This window comes from Scylla paramamosain, chromosome 2 (genome assembly GCF_035594125.1).
Source record: "Scylla paramamosain isolate STU-SP2022 chromosome 2, ASM3559412v1, whole genome shotgun sequence".
Lineage (NCBI taxonomy): Eukaryota > Metazoa > Arthropoda > Malacostraca > Decapoda > Portunidae > Scylla > Scylla paramamosain.
Window position 1 is genome coordinate 14740001 of NC_087152.1, and position 14794 is coordinate 14754794.

The 14794-nt window shown below is 40.2% G+C and overlaps 2 protein-coding genes across 4 annotated transcripts in view; both read left to right on the top strand.

The window, feature by feature from the left end:
- The window catches only part of LOC135106312 (D-serine dehydratase-like), a 7456-nt gene extending 6644 nt beyond the window's left edge, over positions 1-812 (top strand). The window contains exons 9-10 of the mRNA XM_064015198.1: positions 342-447; positions 556-812. Coding sequence (XP_063871268.1) covers positions 342-447; positions 556-645 — 196 coding nt within the window. The 3' untranslated portion in view covers positions 646-812. The remainder of the gene's footprint in view (positions 1-341; positions 448-555) is intronic.
- Positions 813-4630: 3818 nt separating this feature from the next.
- Positions 4631-14762, top strand: LOC135106323 (superoxide dismutase [Cu-Zn]-like). Of its 3 annotated transcripts, none has more exons than XM_064015231.1 (5): positions 4631-4788; positions 10041-10210; positions 12485-12599; positions 13105-13301; positions 13858-14762. In XM_064015231.1, the coding sequence occupies exons 2-5, from the start codon at positions 10088-10090 to the stop codon at positions 14044-14046; spliced, it is 624 nt and encodes a 207-aa protein (XP_063871301.1). In that variant the 5' UTR covers positions 4631-4788; positions 10041-10087; the 3' UTR covers positions 14047-14762. The 3 variants fall into 3 exon arrangements, with proteins under 3 accessions (XP_063871301.1, XP_063871310.1, XP_063871318.1); XM_064015240.1 differs by having other exon boundaries at positions 4770-4792; XM_064015248.1 differs by lacking the exon at positions 4631-4788 and adding an exon at positions 4920-4977.
- The last annotated feature ends 32 nt before the right edge of the window (positions 14763-14794 follow it).

The following is a 14794-nucleotide window of genomic DNA, read 5'->3' on the forward strand; positions in this document are numbered from 1 at the left end:
TCGTTTATCTTACTGCAGGAGAAGTGATTATATTCTCAGATATTCAAAGCAACAGCAGCAAATTATCTTAGTCTGAGGGGATTGAGGAAGAAGACAGTAGTTGCATTGCTAAATAGCGAGGAATTATATTACGTTCGTTGGAGTTTCGGGAAGTCAATTCACACACACCAAGAACAATTTTCACGTGATTGACTTGCACGGCTTGGCATCAAAGTAGTGAGGAAGAAACTGACAGATCATTCATTCACCTAGTAATTCGATCATATGTTTATTTATGGTGATCAACACTCTTGTTCTTACGAGCTTGTTAAGTATTATAATGTTTCCCCATCCCGGTGCAGGCTGGACAAGATGACGCAGGAGATCGGCTATGTTGACGCAGTGAAGGGGTGTCTGAACCTTGAAGACTTCCCCATTGGCTGTATGCTCTTCATCTTGCCTTGGCACGTAAGTATCTACAGATGATATCTCGTGTTAAATAATTTCTTCTGGCATATGTTTTTCAGTTCTTTGTTTGATATGTCTTTGGCGTTTCGCACAATATCTGTTCGGCAGTCTTGCGCCACAGCAGCCATGTATCCTGTATACTACGTAGTGGAGGACGACGCTGTTGTGGCTGAGTGGCGGCCTACTCGGGGATGGTAACGCTATCATCCCTCCCTGCGCCTTCATGGCAAGTATATGGAATGAAGAATAGTTAAAACAACTAAAACCGTGTAGAATTTGATGTTTCACTCTGGTAAAGCTTTCCTTCATCACGCGCCTCCATGCCAAGCCTATGGTATGTAGAATGAATAAAGCAATTAAAACTATATAGAGTTTGATGTTTCACTCATGCAGTGTGCTGAGTCTTGAAACTACTTGTCAGATATGAAGCTTTGAGGAATTGTATGATTGTTACTGTTATGATGTTTTCTTTCTTTTATTATTGCGTGGGAAGCCTCCACTCCTCTCTGTAATTCCAGTTCAAGAAGACGCCCACAAGACTCCTAGCTGCTAAAGTTGTTTGGAAAGGGAGGGGTGCCAGTGAGCAGTCAGTGGTACGGGGATTACAAGGGCGGAGGAACATGAGGGAGGTGTGGAGTATACCCAAAGATGACCCAGCTGGCACACACACACACACACACATAGCACGCTTGGCTCACAACCAAGAAGGCCCGGGTTCGAATCATGGGAGCGGCGAGGCAAATGGGCGAGCCTCTTAATGAGTAGCCTCTGTTCACCTAGCAGCAAGTAGGTACGGGATGTAACCCGAGGGGTTGTGACCTCGCTGTCCCGGTGTGTGGTGTGTAAGTGGTCTCAGTCCTACCCGAAGATCGGTTACTATGAGCTCTGAGCTCTTTCCGTAGGGTAACGGCTGGCTGGGTGACCAGCAGACGACCGTAGGTGAATTACACACACAAACACACACACACACACACACTACCATAAATTTTATTAATTATTTGATTTTTTTTTTATCTAGTGAGACAGAGAAGTCACCAAATGCCCTACATTACATTGGCCACAAAAGAAAACAGCTTTATCTCGAGAGATTCGCAAGTAAAGGCGCCATCACATTTTTTTTTTTTCCGTCAACTCCGGCTTCCGTCAACTTTTACCTCATTCCGTCGTCTTTTTCCGTCTGCGTCGTCAAACGAAAGTGATCGTCTTCACAGAGGAGGGTTATCGTCAACTTTTGTTGTCAAATGAATATCCATTGTCTATAACATATAAAGATATGTTAAGCAAACTTTTTTGGTTTTGAAAAATAGATAAATAAATAAATAAATAAATAGATTTTAAATAAAGAAAATATAAAATCGCTTAATTTCACAAGCCGTTACATTTGATTTGTGGATATAATTATATAACAGCAAACAGTGGCTCGCATGACTCGATAGACGTTTACACTTTGGGAAAGTCTCTGTTTTTCTACTCCTGCACGCTGGATACCACTGTAGCTCATTTGGCTCGTCTACGATTTACAAAAGTTGTAATAAAGTGTAGAGCAGCGACTGCTTGCCTGTGCGTCAGAGGAGCCACGTTTGTTTACTGTCAACGAAAGCAAAGACAAAACGGCGAGCTCAAGAAATTGTCGATTTTTAGAAAGTTAATGGAAAAAGTTGACGGAAATTATACTAGTGTGACGGCACCTTAACCGGCCTTTAACTTACAGGGATGTTAAGTTAACATTTATTTTACGAGAAGAAAATAAGTATTATAGAGATTACTTAAAAGAAAATCAAGTCGATACAAAATTATAGTGGAAATCAATCAGTGCAATTCTTGGAAGGAACTCTGAGACTCGGGATAAATTCTCTGTACAGCTTGACTCTTCTTGTAATGACATTGCAGAAAAATCTCCATGAACGTTTTCTTAGGGCTGGAAGTACAATGCACGATGATGTAATAACAACAACAACCATCTTTAATACTTAATTAACTCCTTTTTGTACCATGACTATAACAGAAATTAAGAAATATCTGAAAGCACTTAAATCTTCCCCCGAGGATATGGCGACATTCCGCCAAGACTACTAAAGCATTGTCACTATTCCTTACCCTTAACACATATGAATCTTTCCTTAAAAAAAATAATAAAATAAATAAATAAATAAAGCGTCTTTCAGACGTTTAAAAAGCCAGTTATTCTTATACATAAATTCGGAAGCGAATTAGACATTAATAATTATAAGACTATTTTCTGCACTTCCATCTTTTAGCAAAGTGTTTGTGAAGACAATCTCAGTCTGCAAGGTAAACAACATTGTTTTTGTTCCACTTCTTGTTTTGATTCATCAACTAGCACCACATCATCCGTATATATACATAATGTCCCATGTCACAAGACATATATACGCTCTGCTAAACACAATAAATTTCAAGTATGTAAGACAATGTTATTTTACTGTAACTAAACAAAAATTTAAGAATAATTCCGGGTTACAAAGTATTTAAATTTGTAGCAAATACGCATAATACGCGCGGAAGTAATATTGACCTGCAGTGGTCTCAGTTCCCCACAGCACTCGTCACCAGTAGTGTACTTTGTTATGGTCCTCAGTCCTGGAATTCATTGCCAATAGACGTAAATAAATTCAAACAGATTCTAGGAATATACTTATCTTTTGAAAAAAAAAATAAAGCAAAATAATCTTTAATTACATACCAGGATACACAGATTTCCATAATAATATAACTGCGAACATGTGTTGAGTTTAATGTTTATAGAATAAGGCATTGCGTAGTGCTTAAACATCATGGGCTTAATGTATTACTGTGCATGTATGTCTTAATGAGTGACTGTGCTTGAATAGATAAGCATGTGTGTGTTTGTAGATGTGTTTTGGTGCAAGTGTATATTTTATAGTGTATTGGAATTGCCTGTATCGATTAAAATACAACCTTTAATTAAACTCAGACTGTTGAAGAGGTTGATTGTAAATACTGATACTTTATTGTTTGTTAGATATCCAGCTAAAGGAAACAATCTTATTTATTTACTTACTTACACACTTACACACACACAAACACACACACACACACAATCGAAGCCAATCATGATATATCAAAAAAGGAGCTTAAACTAACACAACCAGACACTCCATCACAAAATTATAACCAGCTCTTTGTTACGTCAAACAAAACTTTCCATGTGTACACCTGTAACCTTGTGACACTTCCTCTCACTTTGGCTCTTCCAAGCACCGCCCAAATCCGTTTCAGAGCTTCACAGTAGTCATCTAATTTACTGGTTTCTTTCCTACTTTCTCTGTTTCTCTTTCTTTATCATTTTATCCCATCACTGTACCTTTTCTTTTTAATGTCCCCTTTTATAGCTCCTGTCTCTCAGCATTCCAGCTCTTACAATTTAAAGCCTCTCTCTATTCCGCTCGTCTCAATCTATTTTTTTTCCTTCATCTTACTCAACACACACACACACACACACTCACCGCGTAATGTAGGGTAGTGGTTAGCACGTTCGGCTCACAATCAAGAAGGCCTGGGTTCGAGTCCCGGGCGCGGCGAACCAAATGGGCGAGTCCCTGTTCACCTCTAGCAGTAAGTAGGCACGGGATGCAACCCGAAGTGCTGTGACTTCGCTGTCCCGGTATGTGACGTGCGACTGGTGTCAGACCTACCAAAGATCTTTCACTATGAGTTCTGCTGAGCTCTTTCCGTCGGGGAGCGGCTCTCTGGGTGACCAGTAGAGGACCGTAGGTGAATAACACACACACACACACACACACACACACACACACACACTCGTTAACTTGCCGACAAGCTTCATAATAGGTAAAACATGAGGACAAAAAATTAAAAGAGAGCACCTGATTTCCTGTATATCATACTTTGTTCGACAGGTAAACACACACACACACACACACACACTAAATCGATTGTCTTCCTGCTTACTTGTCACCATCCTCAGTACATAGAGTTATGCAATTATAACGCTTCGTCATAAAACTGTGACGGTCACAAAACACATACTTTCATCCGTTCGTTAATAAGAAAGAAATGGATGATTCTGTGATCGGATCATTAAACTTAACACGCAGTAGAACAAAATGTGTACACTATCAAATGAGAGATGAATTAGAAGCTGAACTTACTTTTGATTAAACGAGAAGTGAGTTAAAAGTAATATGGCATGACAGAAAAAAATAGTTATTCACTGCATGGCCACCCTTACGTCTGGCAAGCCGGATAAGGCCGATAAAACGCTGGAAAGTTGCTCCGTTGCCAGCTAGTGTGTCCGCCTCTCTACTCATCAGTGGGAGTCCTGCACCTGCGTGACTGAAGGTAGGTAAGGGCCGGCGATCACTTCATAGCACAGAGCACCACAACACTTGAAATAACACCTGTGACCTTTGTTGTACAAGACTCGCTTCTCTATTTGCTGTGTGGAGGTGCTGTGCTTTGACGTACACTCGTCTAGACAGTGTGGAGGAGACACCCATGGCACTTTCCCCTTGAGATCAAAGTTTTCTGGTTCGTTTAAGAAGTGATTCTTTATCGTTCTCTTGTTCTATTGAGTCAGTTGTCGTATGCATGTGTTAAGTATTATAAAGGTACCTCTCTCTCTCTCTCTCTCTCTCTCTCTCTCTCTCTCTCTCTCTCTCTCTCTCTCTCTCTCTCTCTCTCTCTCTCTCTCTCTCTCTCTCTCTCTCTCTCTCTCTCTCTCTCTCTCTCTCTCTCTCTCCCTCCCCATCGGTCGTGACTAAATCATCTCACGCAAAACAAGAGCCATACTTGAATGTGTGCGGTAATTTCAACACCCTACAAACAATATAAGTTCAAAATCAGCGGTCGTCTTTATTCAGATGTAGCGGATGATGCGGGCCACCCAGGGTTTTTCCGATCAGCAGACGTCACACCACTATCCTGTCCTCGGTGTCTATCTCCTGGCCGCGCCTTTTTTTTGCCTTAGTGCGTGTTACTTTTTTGTCGATTTTAATTATTAAGGTTTCGTTTTATTTCCTCGTAAGGACTGTTTTAACCATGATGATTTATCTGGTTCTCGCGTGTTTTTCACACTGATATTGTTGAGTTTTATCTGGTTCTCGCGTGTTTTTCACACCGATATTGTAGAGTTCTTATCTAGAATCCTGCAGACACTCTTGGGAACCCCGATAACTTCCACCAAAGCCTGTTGAAAGAAGCAGAGATAAGACACCAACGAAATATTTTGAGAATGTAATGACTTCCAGCTAATCTATCTTCGGTTTGTAGTGTTCGAAGAAGCGCACCTCTTCCTGACCGACGCTTGTGAGTCATGGTTTTTCATGGAAGTATTTTTGAGGAAGGAAGCTATGAACACGTAAAGGAGTTCGAGGAGCATTCAGCCTACGCCTTCTGAACACTGATCTTGTGATATATGACAAGCTTCCAGAACCAAACTGGAAAACCTTCTGGGATTTCTTTTGGGAAAGGTGTTAGTGGGAGTGGCGATATAACCGGGACTTTCCCTTTCCATCCTCTCTTTTTCTCTGTCGGCCAACCTGCTCCGCGCGTAGAAAGGTGCTTGGCTGATGCATCCTGTTTGCTAATAGTAACTTTTCTCGGGTTTCCCTGCGAGTGTGTTTCATCACGTACGCTTATTCTCTCTCTCTCTCTCTCTCTCTCTCTCTCTCTCTCTCTCTCTCTCTCTCTCTCTCTGCATCCACACAATCTTATTCTTCATTTTATTTATTTACTTTTTCCATCTTCCTTCTTCACTCCGTAATATTGTTCTTCCACCTTCAGCTGTCCATATTTAAAAAAGCGACATTTGTACAGATATAAACGTATCTTTTCCTTTCCTTCATAATTTTCTTAAGCTCCTTGCCAACCTCGGTCTGAAGAGAGAAAGTGTTCATTTGCTCAACCTCTTGATAAAGGTAAATGCATGGATTCAGAATTGTCCGTACAGTGATGTCTTGCAACGCAGAAACCAGTATCCGCCTGTGTGTGTGTGTGTGTGTGTGTGTGTGTGTGTCGAGCTGGGATTTGTAAACATCATCGTTACGGAGCAGAGCGTGCATTACAGTCACTGCAGTGCACACTTGCCCTGGCATAAGGAATGTAAATTAACCTCCCCCCTCATTCGGATCGGTGCTTTGAAGTCATCGATAACACTGGCTGGACTGGGTTGTGCTCCACGTCAATGTTCTTGTCCCATATTGAGGAGAACCAAGGAAGCAACTCTGAGACAACCTTGCATATTGCTTTCCCAAGAACATAAGAACACAAGAGAAGCCGTAAGAAGCCCATATTAAGAACTAAGCAAACAAAACTGAAGTACATTAATTTTGCATATCACTTTCCTAAGAATATAAGAAAACAAGGGAAGCTACGAGAAGTCATCAGGTCTATACACGTGGCAGTCTCTGTAAAAAAAAAAAAAAAAAAAAAAAACTATTTACCTCCACCTATCAATCCTATCCATAAATTTATGTAATCTTTTAAGAGCTCCCTGTTGATTCGGCACTAACAACCAGAGTCCATTTCATTCAAAACTTCACGCGCTGACGCAGATCCTCATCTTTACCGCTCTAGTATTACTCTCGACGGTGCTTGAGGTAATACTGTATGGCGATGGTGACGGTCTGCTTGCAATAACAGTCATTGGAAGGATGGTGGGTGATGAATGATGATGATGATGACAGGGTAGGATATTTGGTGATGGCAGGGTGTAAACCGCACATGCGAAAGTCTCCTTACGATAAATAAGAAAAATATAATGCTATGTCAGTATGTAGTTACCTGTTGTAAATACGTATACTGAGCGGGGTGAATTCCCGTAAAGAAAATATATTTGTGTTTACTTCTTACAGCGTGAAATATTTGTTTTTGCGAAGCGTGTTGACAGAAGTTGTTGTTGTTGCTGCTGTAAATGGAATGACTGATTGATTGGTGTGAGGCGCCGCAGCAAATAGTTTGACGACAAGTACGTCAGCAATATTAGAGGACATTTTTTTCAAGGGAAAACTGAAATAATATAACACAAAAGGCTATCCATCGTTTGAAATATAATTAAATTCAGATCGAGAGAGAGAGAGAGAGAGAGAGAGAGAGAGAGAGAGAGAGAGAGAGAGAGAGAGAGAGAGAGAGAGAGAGAGGATGCATATATGTTAAATTTGGTGCCACGTGTGCAAAATGATAAAAAACAAATGATTTGCTCGCACAATGTCATTATCTCTCGAAGCTCTGCAGGAAGGAGTGGTGGGAAAAACATGATTACACTTATGAACTCATCGGCAACTCTTGGTTTGAGTCATACTCATATTCGTCACTGCCTCAAGGATTTCATAAATTTCCTTCGTGGCTTCCTTTCGTTTTTTTTTTTTTTGTCGTTTCCTTTCTTGGTAATTGTTAATGGCAGTAAAAAAAATAAAATGTAAAAAGCCCTCAGACTTACTCATGGCTATCCCTGTATAAAAGCATAAGTTGCTCGTATTGGTGGTGCTGCCATGAACAAAAGTCAAGTAAGATCTTACACTCACAAGCAATGTATTTAACGTTTTTTTTTTTTTTTTCCCACAATCGTAAATCTTCTGACATGTTTAAAATCCGTCGGTTGTCTACATTTGCGAGGAGACTGTCAGCAAATTTTAAAACTAAAATGAAAAGAGGAAAAACGCAGAACAGACTGGAAGGGAGCGTGTGGAAAGGTTACACGAGAGGCGAGGAGAGCAAGCTTGGCTCTTATGATTAAACAAACATTTCTCTGAAGGTCCATATCGAATAGAAAATTTAAACATTTGCTCAAAAAATCCCCGCGGTGATTGTTTCTTGCAGTTCGTGAGTGCAAGGGATGAGTTTGCTTGATAATCTGAACATTTTACTCTTAGCCTTCTCCTTTCCAATATTTCTCGCAGCTTCGTGAAATACACAACGCTATTCAGACGAGAGCAGGTAGCATCGAGCAAGACAAGCCGTGGCTCTCAGGACCATATTCTGAAACGCTTCTGCGCTTCATCCTGACTACTTTTAAAAGCCTCTATTAGTTCGAGGTACACGGGGTTTAAGAGTGTTTTTTTTTTTTTTTTAAGTTTTAGTGGCAGATTAACATTTATATATTATTAACAGTCAAAAACAGTCTTGAGAATCTGGCTAATCATCTCTGTGGCTTTTGAAAATAGTCTTGGTGATAAGGGAGCAGAGCGTTTCAGAATAAGGGCCTCAGACGTCTTCCTCTGAAAGTGCGGGGAAGTCTATGTGTCTGGCCATGGAATTATTGAGTTGACTGCTGCTAACACACGTGGGTGTGGGCGTGTCGGATTCTTTAAGCCCTTGCTATACCACCATTGATTTGCACCCTATTCATTTATTCAGCATTATTATCAATATTCCCATTATTTTCCGTTCAATAGTTCTTTGTATGGTGTCCTTCTTCATTGCCTTGCCTTGCTAGTTACATATATAAATGCCCCCTCTTTTAAATGCCCCTTTTTTTTAAATGTTCCTTCTTTTAATGATCCCTTCTTATAAAATGCTCCCTTCTCTTAAATTATCCTTCTTTTAAATGTTCCCTTCATTTAAAAGTTCCATTCATTTAAAAGACTTCATTTAAATTACTCCCTTGTTTCAAATGTTCCCATCTTTTAAATGCCCCTTTCTTTTAAATGCTCCTGCTTTTAAATGTTATAGTTCTTTGACATTCAGAGCGCTGTAAAAATCGTTTGTATGGACACGCACACAGAGAAAAAGAGAGGATAAGAGGTTAATTTAATCTTTTCTAGGATGCAGATTTATTTAAGAGACCGTAGTACCAAACAATAAGCGTCTAAAGGAGAGTGTAGGTGACTATAGAAACGCTATTGTGAAAGACTCCATGCTTGTGGGACTCGGCGGATCAAGAACAGACAGGACTGGAAATACTATAGATAACTCATAGAAATTTCTCTCTCTCTCTCTCTCTCTCTCTCTCTCTCTCTCTCTCTCTCTCTCTCTCTCTCTCTCTCTCTGGTGATCGGTCTTTGAGGTGAGTTAATATTCACGCTGTTATTGCAAAACCACCTGCTCTGTTCCTGAAACCGGTAATGACTGACTTCCATGCGGTGTTTGATTTATAGAGAAACTAACATAAGATATACGATATAAAATTTGCCTGTAGGAACTTAAATGCAATAAAAAAGTAAGAGCACAAAATTACCAACTGACGGTGAAAGGAATCCTTGTATAATATTTAAACTTCTTCCTCTTCTAACAGAAATCCGAAAATGTATCGAGACATGTTCCTCTTCCTATGTAAATCCGAAAATGTAGCTAAAATTGTTCCTCTTTCCATAGAACTTCGAAAACGTATCTAATCCGGTTTTTCTTCCTAAAGAAATCCGAAAAAAAAACTAATCATGTTCTTCTTCCCACAGAAATCCGAAAACTATCTAATTTTGTTCCTCGTTCGATAGAAATCTTCAAACATGTGTCAACGTGTTCCTCTTTATAGAAATCCTCCTCCCACAGAAATCCGAAAACAATATCTAACACTATTCATCTTATAAAAATACGAAAACATATTAAATGCTGTTCTTCAAATCCGAACACTTCATTTAATCCTGTTCTTCCCACAGAAATCTGAAAACCAAATCAAGCCAAGTGACCAGCGAAGGAAGCAGTCATGGGCAAGGGCGTGATGTACGTGGTGGCGGCCGTGGTGTTCATAGGCATCGGGGCTCTGGTGGCCGGCCTCAGCATTTGGTACCATCACCCCAACCTCAACAAGGAACCCGTGATCGTGGAGGTAAGTCTCGCTAATCTAACCTAACCTAACCAACATCACGACGGAAGCCTTGGTCTAGGAGGAAGTAAGTCTCGGTAACTTTTGGATTTGGGCTTGGACTATCTTCTTTTGGGACTGGCACCTTTAATGGGTTTCTTAACTATTTGATTATTTATCATTTCGTCAGTTTTGTTGCCCTTCGTAATGGATCTCCTGAGAGTCTTCGCATAGTAATGAACACAACTGATAAGGCCTTTCACCATCATGACTATCATTAGCAAGTATCAAAGCAGCTCAGAATCTAAACCGGCCATCTCTTTTGATGTCCACTACAGCCTGACTCTTTTTAGGAAGCAGTATGTTATGCTTGTTTTTTTTTGTTTTTTTTACCATTTTTTTTCCGCCTTTGGTCTGACCATGTTCTGAACGCTTCCGCCCTGCACTTCCACTACTTACGAAAGCTCTAGTTAGAAAGACACAGGTTTTAACGATGTTTCTATGATTCTAGTGACAGATTAGCAAGATTTCTACATTATTAACAAAAGAAACGCTCTTTGAGAACCCGGCTAATCATTTCTATGGCCTTTGGAAATCGTCGTGGTAAGGGATTAGAACGTTTCTGAATACGGGCAACAGTATCTGACATATTATTTTATCGCTATTCAGACTCAAGGAAAGACCACTAACCGCCACGAGGAAAGGTCCCACTGTTTTTCCCAACAAGTCAGTCAAAGGAAATGTGTCTGACAATGAGAATTTCCCTGAAGGGCACATGTGGCATTGTTAATCCATTAAGACACACTTGGAAGCAAGACATACATGTTTCTAAGTGACTTCAGTGACTTGCGGATAACACACGGGGAGGCAGTCGATGAGTTTTTTTGCATAAACGACAAATAGGCAAGAATAGCACTAACGCCTCTCTCGTTTACATAAGAACACAAGAAAATAAGGGAAGCTGCAAAAAAAACATCAGGTCTACACGTGGCAGTCCCTGCATGAAACATACCTACCTGTTTCCGTTTCCACCTATTGTCCGCCTCCATAAATTTGTCTTATCTTCTTTTAAAGCTCCCTTATGACTCAGCACTAACAACCTGATTACTGAGTCCGTTCCATTTATCTACCACTTTATTTGAGAACCAGTTCTTTCCTATCTCTTTCTTGAACCTAAATTTTTCAAGCTTGAACCCGTCATTTCTTGTTTTATCATGATTACTGATCCTGAGAATTTTGCTTACGTCCCCCTTGTTATAACCCCTATGCCACTTAAAGACTACTATCAGGTCCCCTCTCAACCTACTTCTCTCGAAGGAATGTAAATCTAATAGCTTCAGTCGCATTTTGTAAGGAATACCCCTCATCCCCAGTATCCTTTTAGTCATTCTCCTTTTGTACAGATTCTAATAGACCACAACCACCGCACAGCATAGTCTAGATGAAGTCTGACTAGGGCCAGATACAACTTAAATATTAATTCGGAACTTCTACTTTTAACACTCCTTAAAATAAATCCTAATAACCGATTTGCCCTATTTCTGGCCTCTGCATCGTTTTCTTAGACGGAGATCAGAGCTAACAATAACTCCTAAATCTTTTTTTCGTTCCGTGAACTTAACAGAGCTTCGTTGTTTATTGTGTGCTTAATGTGTGGGTTTCTTCTACCTACATTAAGTACTTTGCATTTGTTAATATTACAAACTACGTTGTATTAAATAACCTTGTGTCCTGTGCGTTTAGACAGTCACCGCTAGAACCTTTCGCTAATATGTATTCAGATTTGTTATGCGATAAAAAAAATATGTTGGTTCAATTTATTTAGTTAATTTAACTTTACTTTATTCTACTTTATTTTCACTTTACAGAATATTCCTCAACAGTCCCAGTGTGTGAGTGCCCTTTGTCCTTATGTTCTGAAATTTTAGTCGCTTAATCCACAGCACGACATATCACGTGCAACAGTTAAAGATATGACACACACACACACACACACACACACACCACACACACACACACACACACACACACACACACCACACACACACACACATTTATTTACTTATTTATTTTATTTATTTATTTATTTATCTGTTAATCTATCCATTTATCTATTAATTTATTTTATCTATTTATTTATCTATTTATTTATTTATTTATTTATTTATTTACTAACGAGATGTATAATTCTAGTATTTGATCAATTATCTGCCTTGTTTGCTAAACGCACTTCTACTTTGAGTAATTATTACATAGAAAGCAGCTACACTGTTGTAATAAAGACGCGTCATTCCACAGCCCCAGTACGCTGAGTGTGTTCTAAAGGCCTCTAGCAAATCAAATGTGACGGGAACTCTGTCCCTGGTGCAGTCTCGTTCCTTCTTACCTGTCCTGATCACCGGCAACATCACAGGTGAGAGCGAGAGAGCCAGTGCGAGTATACAGGTGAGAGATAGTGAGAGGAAGATGGAGGCTATTACGTGTGTGTGTGTGTGTGTGTGTGTGTGTGTTTTGAGCGCCGTGGACCTTACCAGTGGGTATCCTGCGTCTCCTGCCACACCCGTTCTTCACCCTTGCTGCTACATCGAACACAGATTGGTATTACTATTGATTGTAGCAGTTCGGTAACCTAACTCGCATTAACATTGCAGCATAACCTTATTACTGTTGCTTTTTGTTTTCAAAAAGTGAGCCGAGTGTAGGATTCAATGTCCACTTTATGCTGGAGAAGCTATTCCTATATATTTTTTCCTCTTGTACATACAATCATAGTACCTTTTTAAGCGTGGACATTTTCATCAAAGGCTTTTTTTTTTTGCAAGTCATTTTTATAATCGTTGTTCTGATGCTAAAAGAAAAATATTCATTTGTGGCAAGAGAAGAAACACTGTCACATCCTGCACACCACATCATTACAGGCTTGAGTGAGGGTAAGCACGGCTTCCACATCCACCAGTGGGGAGTTGTGGATGATAATTGCGGATCCACTGGTGGTCACTACAATCCTCTTGGCTACAACCACTCTGCCCCCAACGCCACAGAGCGGCACATGGGTGACCTCGGCAACGTGCTAGCAGAGACCATCAACTCTGGGGCCACCATCGCCAATGTAGTCGTGAGTTGTTTCACTCTTACCAACACCGACGCATACATAAGCTAGTTAACTTCCACACTTCCACAGCACCAGGGCAAGTCTCCTTAACGTTGAATTGCGCTGCTACAGACACACTTACAAAACAAATAGAAATCGATTATCGCAACAACACCCCAGTACAGATACACACTTGATTCTCTTGCCTCTCCGATGCACTTAGCTCCCATTCCCTAATACCGACAGCCAAATTTAATTCTCTAATATGCGTGTCAAGCAACAACCCATTGAAACTCTAAATTCCTTTAGTTGTATTTCAACGTTTTCATTTTGCAGAAAGATGGTATATTGGAACCTTTCTCTCTCATAGAAATGTAACTGCCTTTTCTGCAAGTATATCAATTAGTGCTAGAAATATGTGCTAGAATCTAAAAAATGTTAATTATCCCAAGTGATTAACTCTAACCTGCCGTGACGCACCTGAGGGAAGCTACTCGCGTCACGGGCCGGGCTGGGGAAAACCCATGCGGGATATTCCGGGAACACCTTTAGGACTAACCCTTCTCCTCACTGCCGCCAGATCACGGACAAAATCTTGACACTGTCTGGCAAGTACTCCATCGTAGGGAGGGCCATCGTGGTGCATAAAGACGAGGACGACCTGGGGATGGGAAACAACTCTGGATCACTCAAGACAGGCAACGCCGGGAGTAGGGTTGCCTGCTGCACCGTGTATTTAACCAAGGCACCCGAGGCACCCAAACAATAATCCGGCATGGGCTGTTTCAGTACAAGGCTTTATTTCAACATGAAAGTGGTGACAACAGATTGCCAGTATCAACATACTGGCGTTCTATATTGAGTGTTAAGTAAATTAATTTGATGTACCTAATTTGAAAGGTCAGTATTAACTTATTGTACAGGGCTTAGTGTGCTAGGCCAGTTTCCTGCCGTACCCCGCGGACCGAGTTTCCGCCTTGCGACAGGTGATATAGCACTTAAAAGAGAGATTCAGTGTCAAAATTCTTTGTGTAAAGTTCATTATAATTTTAAGTCTTTCTTCTGCCTTGAAGTCTTTTCTGTACGGGTGGTCTTATCAGCGTTGAACGAGGCGGGACTTCACTGTGAGGTTGTGTGACTTGTAGGATGAATGTATAGACCCCTGTGTATTTTTGTTTGAAGAAGCTACTTTGGCATGTTTTCATATTGTAATGACGTCATAATTCACGATGTCATTCCATTATTTCAGAGGTCAAGTTAAAGACACATTAACTTTGTAAAATTGCAGTACTGAAATTACTTTTACTCATTACAATGATAGTGAGTCAGCTGTTTGTAAAAATGCAATACTGAAATTACTTTTACTCATTACAATGATAGTGAGTCAGCTGTTTCTATTCATGATGTTAATATTATACTGTAATTACTGATCTCCCTGACGGAAATGTACATTACTAAAAGATAAATAAAATTTATATAAAAGTACGAGATTGGTAATATTATACTGTAATTACTGA